At 42.7% G+C, this 15,428-nt stretch overlaps 1 protein-coding gene across 1 annotated transcript; it reads right to left on the bottom strand.

Moving 5' to 3' along the window:
* Positions 1–5,582: 5,582 nt before the first annotated feature.
* On the bottom strand, positions 5,583–14,173 carry Esm1 (endothelial cell specific molecule 1). The gene is made up of 3 exons (XM_075977818.1): positions 13,699–14,173; positions 10,127–10,279; positions 5,583–7,052 (listed from the first exon to the last, which is right to left on the bottom strand). Exons 1-3 carry the CDS (start codon positions 13,997–13,999, stop codon positions 6,952–6,954), a joined length of 555 nt encoding a protein of 184 aa, XP_075833933.1. The 5' UTR covers positions 14,000–14,173; the 3' UTR covers positions 5,583–6,951.
* Positions 14,174–15,428: the final 1,255 nt, after the last annotated feature.

Raw genomic sequence — 15,428 nt, forward strand, 5'->3', positions numbered from 1 at the left:
GGGTGTATTAAATAACTAGAAAGTAAAGCAAGGTGAGAGAGTTCCTACGGTGTTTTCAAACCAAGAACTTCACTGTTGCCAAGAGCGGCAGGAGTTCCTGAACCGGCCGGCCGGCATTCCTCCGTTTCCTCTAAGAGCTGGGACTTTTCTACCCGGAGCTCGAAATGCATTATATAAGGAAGAATCCTCTGAATAAGCTAAGGGGAAGCTACAGAGGAAGCCAGCCAAGTCCTGAAATAAAAGGCAGGAATAGAAAACTAAAAATAACCCGCAGGGACCTGTGCCGCATCTGCAGGGCTCCCTCGCATTCCCGTGAAGCATTGTACCTTTTTTGGAGGTTTGTTTTCAGAGTCATATGCTAATAATTGTTTGGCACTCTAAATAAAACACTATTATTTGTCTTTAAAAATAGTCACTTGTTTGCAGCATTGTGAGAGTTTCTAATGATGCTCACTGGATTTCAACTCGGAGCTCTTAACCTTTAATGGACGGCTTTAATTTTGTCCCAAAGTCAGTTTCTGTTCACTGAAAAAGGAATATGTAAGATACATTAAATGTTTCAGTCTTGCAATAATGAATAAATGAAACCTAAAAGAAATAATGGGATTCATTTTGATAATAACACAAACGCCCATCAAGTATTGGGAAGTTCGATATAGGGCAGGCACAGTGGAGGGAGTCCACAGGCTCTATAGAGTATGTAGAGAGGTTATTGCAACACTGATATAAGCCATTGCCCACACTACACATAGAGGACATGGAGGAGAAGGAAGGTTGAGCAGCTAACCTGAGGTCAGTAGTTTCCAAGTAACAGGGTGGATTCACCCTGACTCTCTCTGATGCAGAACTTCCAGGCTCTGGTCCTCCTGCACAACACTGAGGTGGTAATTGTCTTTTTAAGACATGCTAACTAACTATGCGGTTAGCTCAGCACCCCAGGCAGGATGCTCAGGGCTCCTTCATCAGTCACACTAAGGCAGGTTTCTAGCTAGATTCCACACATTGCTAGGTGCCACTGCCCTTTCTGATAGACCTTCTCTTCCACCTGCCAGTTCAATGGTCAGATTATTCTAACAGTGGCCTTTCTCTGAAGAGACATCATTCGGGTAGATTTTAAGAGAATGGGTGTTTCGCTCTGAAAACTGCCCATGTAGAGGTCATCCACAATGAGTGTTTGATGGGCACTTCCAAGTTGTTAATTCCTGTTTTCTCTAGACACAACAAAAACAGGAAATATTTACCAGCTCCCCAGGTGTCAGGAAATGGTTTGTTAAACCCTGGTGGCCTGAGCCACCTGCTTGAAGCAGATAGCATAGGTGCAGAAGCGAATTGTCATTTTAAAAGTTCACTTTGCTCCAAAGACCTTTATTTGTGCTTTCTGTAGATTCCCAAGCCTGCTTCTGGTGAGACAATATCTGCTCCAGCAGAGAGCTACACTCACTTGGATCCAACTTTCACAGTTGAGTGTCCAGGTGATAAAAACACATCTCAAAACTCATGAAGGATCATATTCTTAATAATCAAAAATAGAAATTATCTTATTCTTTTTCCAAATTAAAAACAAGAACCTACCTCTAGAATTTTTTTTATAAAGTACATAAAGGTACAAAGAATAAACATCACTGATCCCTTGAATAATCCATGCATATATTTCTGCACAAAAATTAGGTATGGCATGGTGACTTGAACTTTGACAATGAATATACAACAACACTCTTTGGCTTCTTAGTTTTTTGCTTTTTTTTAATTATTGAAAAAATTTCCACTTCCTCCCCCCTCCCATTTCTCTCCCCCTGCCCCTACTCCTCTCCCCCTCCCACTCCAGTTCTCCAGTCTGAAGAGCAGTCAGGGTTCCCTGCCTTGTGGGAAGTCCAAGGTCCTCCCCCCTCCATCCAGGTCTAGCAAGGTGAGCATCCAAACAGGCTAGGCTCCCACAAAGCCAGTACATGCAGTAGGGTCAAAACCCAGTGCCATTGTCCTCGGCTTCTCAGTAGCCCTCATTGTCTGTCATGTTCAGAAAGTCCGGTTTTATCCCATGCTTTTTCAGTCCCAGTCCAGCTGGCCTTGGTGTGCTCCCAACAGATCAGCCCCATTGTCTCAGTGGGTGGGTGCACCCCTCGCGGTCCTGACTTCCTTGCTCATGTTCTCCCTCCTTCTGCTCCTCATTTGGACCTTGGGAGCTCAGTCCGGTGCTCCAATGTGAGTCTCTGTCTCTATCTCCATCCATTGCCAGATGAAGGTTCCATGGTAGTTTTTGCTTATTTGCTTGCTTGCTTGAGATACTGTTACTATGTAGCACACATGAACCTCAATGAACCTCAGACTCATGACAGCCCTCCTGACTGAGCCTTCTAGGTGCTGTGATTTCAGTTGTAGACCACCTACCCAGGTCTACAACAGAGCTCTTCTGCAAACTCCACTGAGTCATATCACTGAAATGACCACGCCCTGATCTCCTGCCTTCCAGAGCTCACTGGGAAGTTGGTGCCTATCTTTGTCATTACTCCTCATCACTAATCCTGTCCGGAGGATGTCAGCTCTCTGTTACTGAACAGGTAGGATAGAAAGAAACAAACTAACTCACTAAAACTTCTGTCCTGTAGTAGGTTATTGCCTTCTGACCTTCCCAGACAGCCTTCTGGAAAAAGCACCCATCTGTCATGCGGTTTTCACACCATTCAGATAGGCCCCCATCCCCTCCCCTCCATAAACACCTGAGACATTTCTGCTCAGCTGTGTCTCTGAGTGAACACATAACATGACTTCTTCAACGTCTTTCTTTCCATCCATAAGAACACATTATCTTATACCTTCCCGAGTCTCCACATCATCCACCTCTGTTCTCCTTTTATGTTCTCCAACCTGTCCTTACAGAATCCCCAAGTATTTCGGTTCGCATTGCATTTGCGGATCCTCTACCTCTATCTAAATAACCATGTAAACGGAAGAATGAAACAGGGTGGAAACAGAAGAGCCCTTCCAAATTGCCTTTTATAAGACATGACGGTTGAGTCAGGCTACAGCAAAGCTGTCCTACAATTATTGCTTGCTTAGTGATGTTTCAGTGTGTGTGTGTGTGTGTGTGTGTGTGCGTGTGTGTGTGTGTGCATGTCTCTGTGTGTACATGTCTCTGTATGTGCGTGTGTGTGCATGTCTGTGTGTGTGTGCGTGTGTGTGCATGTCTGTGTGTGTACATGTCTCTGTATGTGTGTGTGTGCATGTCTGTGTGTGTATACATGTCTCTGTATGTGTGTGTGTGCTTGTCTGTGTGTGTGCGTGTGTGCGTGTGTGTGTGTGCGTGTGTGTGCATGTCTGTGTGTGTACATGTCTCTGTATGTGTGTGTGTGCATGTCTGTGTGTGTGTACATGTGATGGAGGAAGGTCATTGGTTAAATAAAAAGAAACTGCTTGGCCCTCATTGGTTAGAAGATAGGTGGGAGGAGTAAACAGAACAGAACGCTGGGAGGAAGAGGAAGTGAGCTCAGACTCCACAGCTCTCCGCTAGGGAGCAGACGCCTCAGAGGGATGCCATGCTCCCAGCTCCGACCCAGGATGGACTTAGGCTAGAATCTTCCCGGTAAGACCAGTGCTCACAGATTATTAGAGATGGGTTGATCGGGATATCAGAATTAGCCAGTAAGGGCTAGAGCTAAAGGGCCAAGCAGTGATTAAAAGAATACAGTGTCCGTGTAATTATTTCGGGGCATAAGCTAGCCGAGCAGGCGGCTAAGGTGTTGGGGACACAGCCCCGCCGCCGCTCCATATTACTACATACATGTCTCTGTATGTGTGTGTGTGTGCATGTCTGTGTGTGTGTGCATGTGTGGTTTTATCGCTGCTGTCACAGATACCCTTCATGTCCATCCAGTTCACCGATGTTTCTTAGGCTTCTAGTTTTTGCAGTCACATTGCACACCAATAGGCAAAGTGGAAAGCTCTCAGGAGGCCTGACGCTAACGATGAACGAGGGGAGGTCCTCTTAAACGATCCTGCCCTAGGAGGAACAGTAGGTAGGATGATCCTCAAATCCATCCACCTACCCATGCAGCCACCCCTCCACTCAACCCATCCTTCCAGGCTTTCATTTGTCCATCTACCATTGATCTTTTCCCACACCTATCATTTATCCCTCTGAACTGGGGGCTTAGATTTCAAATCAAAGAGAAACCTGAGCCACTTTACCCCCTCAGTGAAACTCTGTTGGCATGGATGACAGTACGATTTTCAGTGGTTTTTACTGAAACTTAGTAAGAATATAAATACCCACTTTTTTGTTTGTTTTGTTTTGTTTTTTTGTCTTTTGTTTTGTTGTTGTTTTTTGTTTGTTTTGAGTCAGGTTTCTTTGGAGTCTGTCCTGACACTAGTTCTGCAGAACAGGCTGGCCTCGAACTCACAGAGATCCACCTGCCTCTGCCTTCCAAGTGCTGGGATTGAAGGCGTGCACCACCTTTGCCCAGCTAAATACTCTTTTTAAATGTAACATTCTATCTAATTTACACCTAGTTTCTACTACTTAAAAAACTCAAACAAACTGGATTTTAAAAATATACGGGCATTATTTCCCTACTATTGTATCAATTTGCTTCAAATGCTTCTGCAACTTGTCCACAAATTGAGTCACATGTGCCATTTTGGGGTGTGGTACTCTTCCATGCAGAGGTTTCTCTCTTCTTCCAGGGGTACTAAAAGATCTGTCTTTGTCTTCATCTTAAAAGGTACATCTCCTTTCAAAACTGCTAGGAAATCAATGAGAATAAAATGCTAGCGTTGATTATGAGTAAGAACACAAGCAGATGAATGAACTGAGAGAAGCGGAAATGGGTTGATATCAGCAGATCTGTAACCTTCAGGCAGTTAAGAGCCAAGGGAGACAATTATTTGGGATTTCCTTAGAGAACCTGGAATTGAGAATAACGGCTGTTTCGTGGAATTTTTTTTTTTACCTTCAAAGAAGGAATAGAAAACAAAATAAAATAGGTGCTGAGGTTGGTATCTGAGTGACAGTGAAGGAGCCCCCGCATAGCAATCAAGATTCTACCGTCCTAAGCCTAACTCCACACCTAGCAGAACATACCAAAATGTGGGGTTTGCTTTTCAATAGAAAGAGATACAGAGACAAAGTCAGAAACAGAGAGAAGTTGAAAAAGAAAGAGAAGGAAGAGGAGGAGGAGAGGGAGGAGAAGGAAAGAAGAAGAAGGAAAAGGGAAAGGAGGAGGGGGTAGGAGGAGGAGAAGGAAGAAGAGGAAAAAGAGGAGGGGGTAGGAGGAGGAAAGAAGTAGAAGGAAAAGAGGAAGGAGGAGGAGGAAGAGGAGAAGGAAAAGGAAGAAGAAGAAGAAGGAGAAGAGGAGGAGAGGAGGAGGAGGAAACAAAAATTCAGCAAAATGGACACATACACAGGGACCCACGTTTCAGGAGGGTCATAGTCTGAGCACAGGGAAACAGGAAGCAAAGACAGAAATGTTCTGTTCCCCCCCCCCCATTGTTGGTAGGAGAAACACACCTGTCCTTTAATGTGAACTAACTCTCCAATTGGCTGAGTAAAATTTGAAAGGAAACCAGTCAATTGGAACAACTGTGGCATTTTTATTAAACAATAATAAATTGTTTTTCAACAAACCAAAAAACCCTAACAACTGATTCTGTTTACATTCAGAGATCTTTTATACATTCACAACTCTGTTGGCAAACTTCAAGAATAAAATATAAGTAAATAATGAAATAAGTCTTAAATAAGTTCTTCACTCTAAATAAAATACTTTTACAAATATTTCCCCGCATCGCTTAGTACAACAGTCCTTTTTGTGCTAAGGTCCTCCCATGTGTAATTCCAGTTCCAGTCATCTACCAAGTTTAAAAGGATAAAAAAAAATGAATAAACAATATCTTAAATCAATATGTTTCCTGGTGAAAAGTAACTCTCCTTTCCCAACTTATCTAAAAATTTATTTTCTGATATAAATCTAAATTTCACCAAAGAAAAATTAGTTTTTCATTTTTCAACATTTTATAAGCCTACAGTAACTGCATGTTTATTAATATCAATGTAATCACCAATAACAAATTTTCCATATATGGATGTTTGAGAACCATATATGTTATACACGTTTTTTCCTAATCATTTTAAACAAACAACGTTAGTGTAATTTCCTTAACATATGGGGGAAATATGGGTTAGTTTAAATATTTAAACTAACAGATTTGCTTAGAAAAATACATAAATATTCACCTCCACCTTGTTCTATCCCCCAGGAGGCAAACTACTTCCTAGATCTCTAAAGGCCCACAATGACTAACCCAGAAGTGGGAGTACATATTCATCCTTTGCCTGCCCCACCCCACTCTCTTCAGGTGCAGGTCCTATAATGATGGTATTTCCATTCAAGGCAGTTGCTCAGGCTCCCAGGAGCTTCCAGTATCTCACTTCCTTTAAGGCTTTTCTGGTTTTGTTTCCCCAGATTAAAACGAAATGAAAAATTTTGAGCTACCACAAGGAAGAGCCAAATGGTATAACCCCCTACTTTCACTACCACCTTCATTCTCTCTCACTCCTAACTCTCTCTTCAACGTGTATCTCAACAAGAATGAACACCCAAGCCAAAGGGCCCACGGATTCTCCAGCTTTTACTTATTATTTAGACCACCTCAATTGCATGTTTAGTTCCTTGGTGGTACCACACACACATACACACATGCACACACACACACACACACATACACACACGCATTTAAAAGATCTATATACATTTAAATATTTAACAATATCTAAAAGTGTTCAGTCATACGTGTTTTATAGGTTGTATATTGCCTATATTTTTTTTCTGGATCCTTTCTGAAACACACTTGATCTCCATAAATTACATGTCCATAGTCCATGCTCTAGACAGCTCTTAAAATGGTGGATGAGCCTTGGTCACTGAAGTGGAGCCTTCTCTTAGCAAATCTCAGGCAGGATCAGCGCGGCTTTAACCATTTCATTACCGAGGGCCGAGCAGCGTTCCCTTCAGCAATCTCCTCTCTCACCGCATTGCCGTCTCCAGACGCCGCATCACGCTCTGCAATCAGAAGGCACACCGGTGAATTGTGTCCAAATGTCCGTAAGTCAAAGATCAAGCATGGGGTTCTTTTATTTTGCTTTTTGTCTTTTAATGGAATTTAAAATAAATCTTTGATTCCAAGTTCTCTGCTAACTCTACTGAATGGCCCGGAACCGCTCTTTCAGCGAAGACGACACCTTGGTAATATTCTCTCTATATAACACCATCATCTTCTGGTGCGTATGTGTAGCTGCCCTCTCCCCAACATCATCTCACTCTGTTACTGGAATCCCAGCTTAATAAAAGCAGGACTTTCTTTCATTTGTTGCTTCTTCCCCTTGCTCACCTGTATCCCTAGCATGGACAGCAATTCTAGGAACACAATAAATACTTAACACACATCCCAGTGATCCCAGTGAGTGATCAGTTGCTGCAAGAATCAATCTCTTTAAAAGATTTTTATATTCACTGGCATTAACAAAAAGAATTATTTTTTTTGGTATAGTCTGAAGGCAGCTATCCTTCCTGCTTTTCATACAAGAAAGGTTTATAAGATTTAGAATCTGCTTCTAAGAGTACATCCTGAAATAGAATGGCACAAGATTAGTTGTGACTTGGCAGATAAATGGTTACTGGGCATTCTCATGCCTCACCCAGCTCACTTTAAAAAAAATGGGACTCATGAATTTCAGTTCTTGGACACTGACTGCAAAAAAAGAATAAAAATTTTCAACGGAGACAAGTAAGATCAGGAAGACCACCTGCCAAGATGACTACAGACAAATCAGCAAGTAGCAAGCTGAAGAAGACATCGTGCAATGGGAGAACCTATGATGGGGGACCCGAGAGTCAAGCCATCCGTTCTCAAAGGGTGGGCTCAGACGGGTTTGTGCTGTGCTGTGATGGACGCCTACTGTAGAAATGAATAGCCACGTTCTTCCCTGTGAACTCTAGCACAAAGAGAGGCAAATCCCATTTAGGCAAGGCACAGCCAAACAGGGCAGCCAGTCTATATTTTTCAGACATCTTTAGCCCCTCTTGAACTTGAGTTTGACTAGGATTCCTTGAGTAAAAGTCTTTTAAATATCATGGATGCCAAAAGAAAGGAAACCAACTGGATTTTTTTTTTTACATTTCTAAGCAAACTCTCAATACCCAGTTTTAATTGGAAATACTTTGTGTGTGTGTAGCGTAATATATAATGACCAACCTGTAATAGAGTACTTTTATAAGACTTTATAAGTCTAGTAGCCTAGAAGTCAGCATCTGACTTAATTTTTATAAAGAAAAAGAAAAGATAAAAAGAAGCTAAAAATGCTTGAGGTGGCTAGGTAAGCGGAGAAAATAGATCTCAAATCTGTTCTGTGAACAGCTCCTTCGAAGCATTTCCAGATCGGAGAGACAGCTTGGTGGTGCCCATGGATAGTTTCCAGGACCTGGGAGAATGTGAGGGAGAGGGGCACCAGGATCCTGGGCTACTTGAAAGATGTTTGGCACGAGATGGAAGCTGTGCTTCCACAATACTAGATACGATGGGGATCCTAGCGGATTTGTCCTCAAAAGTTACGTGAAAATCACAAAAACAGATACTCAAGTCTTAAGCTACAGCTTCCTGTTTTGTCAAAGATAAATCACGTGATTTAAACTGTTGTCTCAGTCTGCAGATTGTTTGTGAAGATATTCATTTAATAAGAGTTAGCATATAAGACCAGTGTTATACTTAAAACTACCAATTGACTTAAAAGCACAATCTTGGAAGAGGGTAACAGAAGAACATTTCCTGAATTTCACACTTTAATTAATTTCAAGGGCAGAGGACCAGAAACATAACCCAAATAAAATCTATTTTCTGTCTGGAGGAAGTATAGTTTATTGATATTAGCTGTTGTGGCTAAATTTTGTGGTTTTAAGAGTGAAGTTTTTTCTTTTCTCCAAATGACCTCTTATAACTCTGTAAAGCCACAACCTTGCTTTCACAATTTTATTTTTAGCTATGGACAGAGGCTTATGTGAGGATTTTGTCTGCAGAAACAAGAGATCCCTCCGGAGCTGGAGTTACAGGTGGTTATGAACTGTCTGATGTGGGTGCTGGAGATCGAACTCAGGACCTCCGAAAGAGCAATGCAGTCTGTTCACCACTGAGCTACCTCTCCTCTTCCAAGAGTGAGTGCGGGGGTTTCTAATTACTTAATTTTTAATCATTTTATATATATACTTATGAGTGTAATTACATATATATCCATATGTATGGATATAATTTGATTGCCAAATGATTAAATTAAGCTAATTAACATGTCCATCACCTCACATACTCACTGTTTTTCATATTTTAAATCTATTCTTTTAACAATTTTGTAATGTGTAACAGAAGCTCTAATGACAGCTGCTATTTTACATATTGATTTCTTTTGGTACGATCATGTTAAACGAGTTGCTTTTACCTTGATAGAGTTCTGTGTGCTTGGCCATTTATAAAGAAATGCGTGCACAGAACCATCTTACAGCAGAGCGCAGCTCACAGTGGCACAGCCCGGATCCGCCAAGCGGCATGCAAGCCTTGCTCCAGTTTTATTGTGCCCTGGATCTCACCATGGGGATTAATTCTTATCAGCTTCAAAATCCATGAAAACACAATTATTCCATTTTATTGCTTCCATTTGATGAAGGAGGAGGGGAGGGGAGGTAGGGAAGGGAGGAGGAGTGGCCTGTACTTTTTATCGTGGCTCTTAAACCTGATCCAACAAATCCCTCACTGCTCTCTTTCCATGGGAGAGAAATAGTTTTGTCTAGTGAGTATATAAAAAAAGATCTCTAAAGAGTTCCAAGAACTTTACAAATTTTAGTTGGTTTCTTTTATGACAGATTTGTTTTTGTTAATTCATTAAGATGTAGTAAACCCTATGAGAAACTATAGTATCCTCAGAACTATCAGTGAGATTTATCTTGAAAACAGCAGCAGCAACTAAACTCAATGACCACCCATCCTCTCCTCCTCACCCCCAAAGAAAACAAAACAAAACAAAAAAACAAGTTCTTTCAGATAAACATCGTATTCTTCTACTCCTTGGTTTTTACAGGGAGGTCACGCTTACCTGTGTGAGAGGCGGCGGTCCTGCTGGGCGACTTGGCTGCTGCATACTGGAAGAAGGGAAATTCCAGGCACCTCCCGGTCACTCTGTCACATATGCCCGACTGGCAATTGCAAGTCTCTTTGCATTCCATCCCGAAAGTGCCATAGGGACAGTCTGAGGGCAGAGAGGGGGTTAAAGAGATTGCTGCTTGTTACGCATAGGCTTCACCCTCCCAGCCCTGAGTGACAGCCTTAGGGTTTGAATCAATCTCCCGACTTTAACTGATAAATGAAGATCACTTCTCAAAAGCTCCAGGGTTTGAAAGTTAAAGTCATAAATGGGAAACCACATAGTAAGGCCAGATAACACCTGCTTCAGGCTTAAACTCCTGATGCGAAACTTCAGCTAGCTACATCTAACCAATCTCCTTATACTAGGCTTTTAACAATACTTCCCTCTCTTTCTTTACTTATTTTATTTGTTGCATGCGTGTGTATGTGTGTGTGTGTGTGTGTGTGTGTGTGTGTGTGTGTGCAGGCACGTATGCATGCATGTGTGTGTGCAACTGTATGTGTGTTCGTGAGTTCACGTGTTTGTGTGCCCCTCTGTGTATGTGCGTATATGTGTGTGTGCATGTGTGTGTGTGCAGACATGTGTGTGTGCATGTGTGTGCATTTGTGCAGCACATGCGTGAAAGTCAGAGCACAGCTTGCTGAGCTGGTTGGGTCATGGGGCTCCCCCTGGGGTGTTCAGTATTGACAGCAGGTGCCTTTACCCACTGAGTCTTCTTGGCAGCCCCGCCCTTGGACAAGTCTCTTTGTTTTCTTCATAGATAACACAGATTCCCACAGGTTATTTTGGTCACAGCTCAGTGAAGATGGGACATAGAAGACACGTAAGTATTAACTCCTCGAAGAGTTTTGATAGGTGTGAGGGTTTCTTTAAACTACGGCAGTTGACAGTTCATCATTTTAAAGGGCTAAGAGGCTTGTCAGTCCACCTGACCACAAAATAACCAGCTCTCTGCTCCCACACTTAGCAAAGCTCCTTTTCTCTCAGGATAGCGCTAGGGCTTCACTAACTCCCCCAGCTGTTAAAAGGATTCATTAATCAAGCTCCCTGAAAAGATAAGATGCTACGTGAGCAAGAAACCTTGGGATTTACACACCTGAGGGCTTGCACACATACCAAAACCCAGAAGCTTTCAGAGATTTAGTGTTTAATACTTAGACTAAGAAATGCTACACTGAAGTAAAGAATTCTGTCCCTTATTAAAAGAGCAGGGTTTGCAGCCTAACAGTACCTCACAAGGTTAACTGAGGAGCATCCGTGTAGGACACTGGTTCTCAACCTGTGGGTCGTGACCCCCTCTGGCAAACCTCTAGCTCCAAAAAATATTTACATTGCGATTCATAACAATAACAAAATTATAGTTATGAAGTAGCAACAAAAATAATTTTAAGGCTGGGGTCAGCACAGTATTAAGAACTGTGTTAAAGGGTCGCAGCATTAGGAAGGTTGGGAACCCCTGGCAGAAGATGTTTTCTTTCAGCATGGAGGTGTCCTTGCCAGTGTACAATCATGCATGCATCAAGACAGGCTGTGAGGAACGGAGTGTCTAGCCCTCAGCAGTGCCTTGGATGGTTAAGATGGATGTGCATGAAACAGGTCTTTAAGGAAACAGCACATATCTTTCCCCTGTCACTCGAAGGATAGAAGGCTCTGCTGCTATACACCCTCCTTACCCTGGAAAGAAAAGTCCTTAAGACAGATCTGAAAAACTCTTCTGGCAGAAAAGCACAGGGTTAGGATGTGACTGTCTTCAGCAATGCTGAAAATGAAAACCTTAGCCAACTTCCCAGCTCCAGGTCCAGGGCAACCCCCGATGTGCTGGTCAGATAGTAAACATTCTATAAATAAGAGTTGGCTGCTCAATAGCTAGCCAGCCACATGGGGCCAAACATCTAAATGCTAAACAAACAAACAAACAAACGAAATCTGGAATTCACCTGCAGCAATAGAGAAGAACCCACACACTCTATTATTTCCAGGAGCAAAAAACAGCTCAAAACTGAACTCTGCAGCAATGCAGAGGATGCCAGAAAGAGCAATTCAAAATAGACTGCTAACATCGTAATTCACTAACCTCCGCCTCACAGAGGTCACTGTCCATTCATAACCTCATTTACAGAGGTGTTTTTATGCCAAAGGAAAAGCAGTTCCCCTGCATACGCTTGTTATATCATAGGCAAGACTGGGCTAACCACGTCCTCCCTAATTTCCTTATGTGAGGTGCTGTTTTCTTGGCAGATAAGCCCTGTAATTTCCAGAAAACTCAGAGCCTATTCAGTTGAAAGAAATGTGTATAAGTGTGTTCACCAAAGAATATATTTCCTCGGCAGCCCGCCTCTTGTCGGTCTTAATCAAAAATAATATAAGCCAAAGAATAAAAAATTCCAAATTTTTCTAGAGTTTCTTTCTGGAAGGTTTTGCAGACTAAAAGATGATGACTTTATAAACTATTTTCTACAATGAAAATTGATGAGATTGCCTCAATTCTGTATGATTTTCATTCAGGAAAAGATGTGATTTATTGAACATATAGAATATGAGTTACTTAGAAATTTCTCAGAACATATTTTTCTGATTTGGGCAGCTTCTTTGTATTATACAACTGGATAGAATTCTACAGTACATTGCTTTTAATCACAATAATACATAGAGATGAGATCATATGGCATCTATGTACGGGAGATTTTTTAGTAACCACTTCTCTTACTTTTATACATTCAAAAATATTAATTTAGTGGCTAAGTTTGGATATAAATTCTACAGGTACATCAATGTACCATTTAGCTATGATTTCTGTCTTAATCATAATTTCTTTTTTATCTATAAAATAGCCACGTTATTATTTATTTATTTATTTTTGGTCTTTTGATATTTTTTAAATGTGCTTCTAGACTTTTATTATTTCTGCCTGTCTTACAACATCTGCTATTTTCTGGCCAAGTGAAATTTTTTTTCAAATAAAATTAGGTTTATTTTATACTTCAGGGGACCCTCTTGCAAGAGCATGAGTTATTTCTTAGACTGACTTAAGCCCACCGATACGCCATAAAGTACTTTGGTGTTCACCAGAAATAGTTAAGCTTGAGAGAGGCACTCCTCCCTGCGAACTCTTTCAAGATCAAAGGCTGGTTAAATCTGGGGCTGGAAACCACTCCACGAGGTTATCTCAGGAGGACCTCTGTAATCATTGGCTCGCAGAGAAAAGGACACCTACACCATTTGGAACAGACTACCTGTCAAGTTTCTAAAGCCTTCCAGAAAAGGAAACCACACAGGCTACCCCTGCAACCTTCTTTCTCGAATCTAAATGCAGGGTGGAATGCTGCAACCCTTGCTGTGATTCCTGCAAGCTGTATGCCCAGCCTTCCTGCAGATACAATTCCCTCTCTTGCATACCTCCTGCATCCATCCGCCCTTCTTCCCTGGTAGTTGAGGAGGAAAAAGGAGGAACTTACCTCCCAAGCTGACTAAATGACCCTGAGGGAGCCCTGCACAGTGGGAAGCAAGGAGTTGTTCTTTACCTTTGCAAATACCAAACTCGTCGCCGAAATCATCCTCCTCACTGTAAAAGTGACATTTCAGCCCCGGACCACACTTGACGCCGTCCATGCCTGAGACTGTACGGTAGCAGGTTTCTCCGGGCCCCGCGGCGCACACCTGACAGCAGCCGCAGTCATCCAGCACTGTCCTCTTGCAACGCAGGCTGCTTCTGCACTCACTGTTGTCGCACTGATCTGGGCAATCCACCGCGTACTTGGCGCTCCAGGCCATAGCCAGGTGCACAGGTACCAGGAGCGTGGTCAGCAGCAAGAGGCTCTTCATGTCTCCCAGCTGGCTCGGGCTCAGCTCCCTGCCGTCGCGGTCTTTGCTGGCGGGAAGCAGCCGTCCAAAGTAGTAGCTGAGCTTCTGCCTACAGGTTTATGAGTTTTATACACTGCGTTGCCCGCATGCTTCCCCGTCATCAATTTCCTCAACCCAGCGGCAGCGCTGAGCTCCTGCCAGCCTCTCTTGTTTTAGTTTATGAAATCCAGGATGAAGGCTGGGATTAACATGCCGCTGCCATCCAGGAATTGAAAAGCCCAAGCTGATGTCATCTGTTATGTTTAGATGGTTGTTTTGCATGAAGGCTGAAAAACTCCGCTCACATCCGTCTCAAGGACTCAAGGACGTCCGCGAGAGGGAATAAGGAAGGTTGTATAGCCCCCTTCTGCACAGGAATTGTTCTGATACCAACATAACACTTGGGATACAGCTTTGTTCCACTGTCTCTTAGTCCTGGGGAGACTAACATGGGCATGAATCAAGCCAGAAGAAGCATCTATCAAATAAAAATAAGCACTTGGTATTTCTCCTCGATATATAATTGTGAGATCATTTGGAATAAGAAATGGTTATATTGTGTGTTTTCAAGATTTAGAAGAAAGAAAATATTTGGATAGAGGCCTTTTAAAGACTGCTTCCTTCCTTCCATGCGCCTCCTCAATTGTTATTTCTAAAGCAATTTAGGCTGTTCGTGGTCAAGTCTATCTTGGCTGTCGCTGTGTTTAGCTAGATATGCCACAAGCTAAGCATTTTCTTTAATCAATACGAGACAGAGACAGAGAGAGAGAGAGAGAGAGAGAGAGAGAGAGAGAGAGAGAGAGAGAGAGAGAGAGAGATAAGGTTGTCCCTGCACTGTTTCTGAATTACTCAGTTTTGGAAGAACTCATCAGTTGGGGCTGCTCCTGCCCCAAACTCCCTGGGGAAAAGGCTCATCCATCACCCAGTCTGTTTGTCCGTGATTGCGTCCATTTGGTCCTTCTTCTCACCTCCTGGCATCGATCAGAGCATTTGCTTAAAAACTGCCAAACAAGGCAGTGAGCCCAAAGAAACAAGTGAGCCAGCAGGGAAACAGGAACGCAGCTCCAGAAAGGCTAGTCATGGGGAAGGGAAAACATTATCCACCAGGAAGCAGGGTCTTCATGCGGTGGAGGGACACAGAGCGTAGCCACACCAAGGAAAACAATAGCCCTCTTAAAGTATTGGCTGGCCCAGGGCCTTTCTGTAGCCAGGTTTGTGAGCAGAGGATGCAGATGTCAGAGAAGACAGGGAAAGCCTCACACAACAGCACGTTCACAGATGTCAGAAAAGACAGGGAAAGCCTCACACAACAGCACGTTCACAGATGTCAGAAAAGACAGGGAAAGCCTCACACAACAGCACGTTCACAGATGTCAGAAAAGACAGGGAAAGCCTCACACAACCGCACGTT

Source organism: Microtus pennsylvanicus, chromosome 6, assembly GCF_037038515.1.
Source record: "Microtus pennsylvanicus isolate mMicPen1 chromosome 6, mMicPen1.hap1, whole genome shotgun sequence".
In the NCBI taxonomy this organism is placed as follows: domain Eukaryota; kingdom Metazoa; phylum Chordata; class Mammalia; order Rodentia; family Cricetidae; genus Microtus; species Microtus pennsylvanicus.